The sequence below is a fragment of the Phyllobates terribilis genome, unplaced genomic scaffold (assembly GCF_046119375.1).
Source record: "Phyllobates terribilis strain yellow unplaced genomic scaffold, ASM4611937v1 Scaffold_13__5_contigs__length_258822181, whole genome shotgun sequence".
Classification (NCBI taxonomy): Eukaryota; Metazoa; Chordata; class Amphibia; order Anura; family Dendrobatidae; genus Phyllobates; species Phyllobates terribilis.
Genome location: NW_027362773.1, coordinates 27,736,060 through 27,742,853, shown reverse-complemented (window position 1 = coordinate 27,742,853; position 6,794 = coordinate 27,736,060). Strand labels below are relative to the sequence as shown.

Genomic DNA, 6,794 nt, shown 5'->3' with positions numbered 1-6,794 from the left:
TGAGAGCATCGGGGCTATTTAGTTTGTTCTCAAGCACAGTTTGTGCTCGTGATCTCTCCTTCTCGGCATGCAAGGATATAGATATATGAGATTTCATCTACTAAAGGCCTTAGGGCCATCCACGCCCAGCCTGGATCTAAACTCAGAATAGCATTATGTCTAAAATAATCAGAAATGTCATCCATTAGCCCTTTCCAAACGTTTGGTTTTGTCAGGAGAGACTAATTCAATCTCCAAGCAAAACTCTGCAAAGACTATATCATTCATGGTGGTCTGTTGAACAGAAAAAGAAAATGTGATTTTTGCATAGGTATTAGACACAGATTTTGTTTCCTTTTTCTGACCTCAATAAGTCTATATCTGTCAGCTCTTGCCCAACAACAACAGGAAATGAACTGTTAATGAATACCAGCACACCCGGGCTGCTTTTGGTACAATAAGTGGCCTTAAAACCAGTAGTGAAAGTGTCTAGGAAAGTAGCTGACAATGATGTGGGACTCCTATACACATCTGTTGTCTGGGAAAAATTTTGCAAAATCCAGAAAGGCTTTTCTCCTTTTTTGTATTGGTGAGTGCATGACCCACAGGCCACAAAATATACTTCTGCAAGTAGGATGTGAAACAATAGATCATCCTTAATACAAATAAAGTAACCAGACTAAGGGACTTGTACCACAAGGAAAAGAAACTAAAATAGAATCCAAAAGCATAGAAATACTGGTAATGATAGAGCAAAGGTGCAAACTTAAAGGTAAACATTTTTTTTGTTTCCCCATCTGAGAGAAGCATAATGTAAGGACAGAGACCCTGATTCCAGTGATGTGTAACATACTGGGCTTCTTGCTGCAGTTTTGATAAAATCGCTGTTTTATCAGCTGCAGATTTACCAGTTCTCTTAAATGGTTATCCAGGACTTTTTTCCCTATAGGGCTGAGTACTTATTGGCAAGTAGTTGCTAACTACCTGACTGTGCTGTCTTGCCACGACCACTCCTGCCAGCAATTTTCCTGCTTCCTGTGATGTCAAGTAGACAGAGCAGTTCCATCTTTTCTGCTCTGCTCTGTCGACAGGGTGTCACAGTCAATCAACATGACTTCGGCAATTATGCCCGTCAACAGAGTTGAGCGAAAGAGAAGGAGCTGCTCTGTCGCCGTAACATCATAAGAAGCTGGCTCATCGTCTGCACGAGCGGTCCGTGACTACTCTGATATTGGACAGATCGTCACAGGGCAGCACAGGCAAGTAGTTATCAACTACCTGCCAATAAGTGCTTAACCCCATAAGTAAAAAAAGTCCCAGATAACCACTTGCTAAGCTCTGTAAACCTTTCCCACACCACTGGTTGTCAGCTTTCTGTGTACACTGATTTACTACTCCTCTAGTGATCATCTCCTGCTGACAAATCAGTGATTTTATCAAAACTGCAGCAAGCAGCCCAGCAAGTGACACATCACTGGAATCAGGGTCTTTGTCCTTATGTTATACTGCTCTCAAATTAGGTAGCAAAAACCTGGTAACAGATTCCCTTCTTTAAGTCTAGGATTGAAGGGGTGGAGCGGTGACCATGCAGTGAACTTTGGTCACTCCTTTTCTAGCAGTGTCAGAGATGCAGGGGCAACACGATAGTCCAAACCTCACAGGAGCTACATCCCCTGTCAAAAATTATGGAATCACCGGGCTCAGAGGATGTTCATTCAGTTGTTTAATGTTGTTGAAAAAAAGCAGATCACAGACATGGCACAAAACTAAAGTCATTTCAAATGGCAACTTTAGGGCTTTAAGAAACACTAAAAGAAATCAAGATTAAAAATGTGGTACTCAGTAAGAGTAATTTTTTTCAGACCACACAGAGGGAAAAAATTATGGAATCACTCAATTCTGAGGAAGAAATTATGGACCTATTTACCACATACCAGGGATCATGGACCAGTTTGCATATATTAAAATACTTGAAGAGGTCATGTTGCCTTATGCTCAAGAGGATATGCCCTTGAAATTAGTGTTTCATCAAGACAACGACCCTAAACACACCAGTAAATGAGCAAAATCTTGGTTCCAGTGAATCAAAATTGAGGTTATGGAGTGGCCAGCCTAATCCCTGGACCTTAGTCCCATAGAACACTTTTGGGGTGACATCAAAAATGCCGTTACTGAGGCAAAACCAACAAATGCCAAAAAAGTGTGGGACGTAGTCTAAGTATCCTGGGCTGGAATAACAGATGACAGGTGGCAGAAGTTGGTTGACTCTATGCAACATAGATGTGAAGCAGTTCTAAAAAACAGTGGGTTTACTACCAAATATTAGGTTAGTGATTCACAGGAATGCTAAATCCTCAAAAAAGAGTGCATATTGTGAGTTTCTAAAGACAAATGCAGACACTGCTATTTCTTAGAACAGCCCAATGTCCATTTTTTGATATTTTCTGTAAAGTAGTTAAAAATTATATATATTTCTCTTCATGTTTTGAATTAGAAAACAGTGTGCAATGTTCCCAACGCATGGAAATAAAAACAGTATAAAGATTTCGTGCTTAACTCATGTTTTTGAACCCAGTGCTATTATTTTGAACACTACTGTAATATCACTGCCTTCCTCATGCCAGTGCGTGGACATCTTGAAAGCAGGTGGAATGGAGCGCCGATCGGAGAAGAGGAGGCAAACGGAGAGCACCAGCTAGGGTGATTCTACATGAGAAATGTTTGGTGACTTCTCAGTCCCAGGGTGGAGGCTACTTCTGTGGAGTCACACCAGGTTTCACATAAGCTTTGTCAATGTGCTCATTGGCTGATGTGATTGAAATTTGCTGTACTGTGCTGCTGAATATGTTGGCCTCATATAATCAAGATCAATAAAAAGTATGGAGAATGCAGCGTTTCTTCTCAGGGACATGATTGTTCTCAGAGCATAGTGTCCCTGGAAAATATTTCAGTGTTGGAATTTGCTTGGATACTTTTATGGTTCTTTTTATTAATATGTATCGACTTCCATGACCTCAAGTACAGTATGTCCTATTCACTATGGAATGCGCTTGGGTCAAGCACACATGCACACTATTACTGAGAGGCAGCGGCTGTTCCTTACAGTCTGTGAAAGTCTCTTCCTCTCATAAAAGGAACTGAAGATTTACACTCACTTTAGTACAAAACATCTCACATGATGGCCACGTGATCTGGTCAGGGAGAGTAGGGTGTATGCTGGTGCAATGGGGAACAGATGGACGTCATGTGACCAAGTCCATAAAGGATTAATGGGGCTCAGCGCCCTGGGATGGTGCTGTGCAGGGACCCACACTGTTTGCATCCTGATGCATTATTGCACAGATACATGTTTTTTCTGCTGTTTTTGCAGCTCTTCCTAAGGTCTGCTTACTGTCTTCACTATATTTCCTGACACTTTGATGTGTAACCTCCTCTTCCTCCTGGCTTCTCCTAGTCCTCACTCTCCCTGCAGCTGGAAGTGTTTCCTCTCTGTGCCGCAGAGAAGGGGGGAGGGAGGAAGTCACAGGCTGGAGGGACGCACTCATACTTGTGTGGGATGCACTGAAACTCTATGGTGCAACATCAACCCCAACATCTGTATCTCCGCCGCCACCTCCCATTTTCTCTGCACCGTCTTTTGGCCCTCTGTTCTCTATTTCTTGCACTATCACCTTCCCCTCTTCTCTTCAGACTCATTGTCCCCTGTGAATGTCCCCTCCCTGAGACAGCCTGGAGGAGAGCGTGCCCACTGGTGGGATGTGGAGATCGGGGTAAGATGAATTTATTGTGATGTGGGTCAGATGTGCGGCATAGAATAATGTAATATGGATTCCTCTGCTGGCGTAATGCAGATTGCAAACACAGCATTACAATGTGCATGGAAGTTTAATCACACATTTCCAGCCCTGTGACATGTATGATTTAGTAGTTACTATATGGCGCATTCAATTTAGATCACCGACTTATGACTACCTAGGTGAGCCACTACAAGGCTCAGCAATCTTAGCTGCAAAGATACTGCCCTTCTGCATCACGTTTACACAGTTATTTCTTCTATATCCTTCATAATATTATGTATAGTAGATATTGTCTAGATGTAGTTGAGCTGAGTTTGTCATCAGTCATTGGGTACAGGTGCAGATCCGGTTTAATGACAGGATCAGCTCTGCTACTTCTGTACTAGTTGGAGGGATACAGACGAGTGAGAACTTGGAATGATCTGTGTATTATGTGCAGCTGGGTGGGACGGTGTTGGGTATTCATTGATTGAGGATATGGATCTCCCGCTCACAGAGAAAGCGTTTTCTATGTGAATGGCAGGAAATCTCATTCATTGGCGGCTTCCTGGAGGGAATACCATTCTCTTTCCTTCTGTATGGTCTTCCGCTGTTCTATATGGTCTTCTGCTGTTCTATATGGTCTTCCGCTGTTCTTTATGGTCGTCCGCTGTTCTATATGGTCTTCCTCTGTTCTATATGGTCTTCTGCTGTTCTATATGGTCTTCCGCTGTTCTATATGGTCTTCTGCTGTTCTATATGGTCTTCTGCCATTCTATATGGTCTTCCGCTGTTCTATATAGTCTTCTGCTGTTCTATATGGTCTTCCGCTGTTCTATATGGTCTTCCGCAGTTCTATATTGTCTTCCGCTGTTCTATATGGTCTTCTGCTGTTCTATATGGTATTCCGCTGTTCTGTATGGTCTTCCACTGTTCTATATGGTCTTCTGCTGTTCTATATGGTCTTCCGCTGTTCTATATGGTCTTCCGCTGTTCTGTATGGTCTTCTGCTGTTCTTTATGGTCGTCCGCTGTTCTATATGGTCTTCCTCTGTTCTATATGGTCTTCCTCTGTTCTATATGGTCTTCCGCTGTTCTATATGGTCTTCTGCTGTTCTATATGGTCTTCTGCCATTCTATATGGTCTTCCGCTGTTCTATATGGTCTTTCGCTGTTCTATATGGTCTTCTGCTGTTATATATGGTCTTCTGCTGTTCTATATGGTCTTCCGCTGTTCTATATGGTCTTCTGCTGTTCTAGATGGTCTTCCGCTGTTCTATATGGTCTTCAGCTGTTCTATATGGTCTTCCGCTGTTCTATATGGTCTTCTCCTGTTCTATATGGTCCTCCTCTGTTCTATATGGTCTTCTGCTGTTCTATATGGTCTTCCGCTGTTCTAGATGGTCTTCCGCTGTTCTATATGGTCTTCCGCTGTTCTAGATGGTCTTTCGCTGTTCTATATGGTCTTCCGCTGTTCTATATGGTCTTCTGCTGTTCTAGATGGTCTTCCGCTGTTCTAGATGGTCTTCCGCTGTTCTAGATGGTCTTTCGCTGTTCTATATGGTCTTCCGCTGTTCTATATGGTCTTCCGCTGTTCTATATGGTCTTCTGCTGTTCTAGATGGTCTTCCGCTGTTCTAGATGGTCTTCCGCTGTGCTCTAGAGACTAACATTGTGTGTATTTCTACCACAGGCAGACTTCTGTTGTAGATGGGGGCACCCAGCTCCACTGCTCCCCCTCATCTGAGGACTGGATGACTTCTCCAAGACCGGAAACTTCTAGACCCATCACTGAGCTCCCAAAAGATACCCATACGTACGACCTGTCTCGCTTACGCAGCTCCTCTGTGGAGATCAGGGAAAAGGGCTCGGAAATTCTAAGAGATGAGCTGTTGAAAGCCCAGAAGGTAACATTTTTCATTTGAGTAGCTAAGGGAATGTTCACACAAGGCTGATACGCTGCAGATTTTTTGCATGGATTTGCGGACATAAAATCCTGAGCATATTACCGCAGAAGTGAAATAAATAAGATTTTACCAATCTCATTCACATGCCGCATAAAAAGTTTGACGAAAAAATTCACCTTTGATGAGGATTTTTAATTCCTAGTATGTCAATTTATGCTGCGGATTTTGGCTGGGATCAGACGAGTGTATGGAAATTCATCCATCCAGAAAACTCAGATGATTTTCATTTGTATTGTCATCTGTGGGTCTGTATTTTACTTCTGTGTGACATCCGTATTTATACATCAACAGTTCATTTTACATCAAAATTGGATGCTAAATGGATGATCCATTTGGGATCCAATTTTTTGTGTGCACTCATAGACTTCAATGGGAGAGTCTCTTCCGATATATGGAAGATAATAGTGCAAGCTGTAATTTTTTTCACACAAACACCCGATTCATGAGAAAAAACTGTCATCTGAACGACCCTATTGAATTTAATTGTAAAGTGCTGTGGAGTTTGTTGGCTCTATATAAATAAAAATTATTATTAAAGGGGTATTCCGATCTCCAATATCCTATCCCAATATATAGTAGGTGTAATAATATTAGCAAATACCTCCAATTAGAAATGTAGTATAGTTCTTCTGATTCGCCATGTCGCTTACCTCATGTACAGGCATTGCAATAGCTGAACTATCCATGGTTACGAATACTAGTAACTAGCTATCACTATATCATTGGTCATAACCATGGATACCTAAGCTACTGCAATGCCTGTATATGGGGTAAGAGACATAGCGAATCAATAGAACTATACTACATTTCTAATTGGAGGTATTTGGTAATATTATTATTATTACACCTACTACATATTGGGGTAGGATCTTGGAGATGGGAATACCCCTTTAATTAAATTGATCAGTGTGCTGTCGATTTTTACTCGCTAATCTGAAAGAGCCCTTACAAGTGCTGATTCCAAGCTCAGCATAGGGTCAAATCTGCAGCCGATCTACATGAAAATCTGCATGTAACACATGGGAATTTTGCCGCAAATTTTGGTGTAGATTCTGTGGTGATCCATAGCAAAAT

At 41.9% G+C, this 6,794-nt stretch overlaps 1 protein-coding gene across 4 annotated transcripts in view; it reads left to right on the top strand.

Moving 5' to 3' along the window:
- The first annotated feature begins 3,197 nt into the window (after window positions 1-3,197).
- RAB3IL1 (RAB3A interacting protein like 1) overlaps window positions 3,198-6,794 on the top strand; it is a 47,204-nt gene continuing 43,607 nt past the window's right edge. For 2 of the 4 annotated variants that reach the window (XM_073659420.1, XM_073659419.1), the window contains exons 1-2: window positions 3,198-3,749; window positions 5,447-5,660. In XM_073659420.1, the coding sequence (XP_073515521.1) occupies window positions 3,736-3,749; window positions 5,447-5,660 (228 nt within the window). In that variant the 5' untranslated portion in view covers window positions 3,198-3,735. The remainder of the gene's footprint in view (window positions 3,750-5,446; window positions 5,661-6,794) is intronic. The other 2 variants (XM_073659422.1, XM_073659421.1) reach the window with 1 other exon arrangement.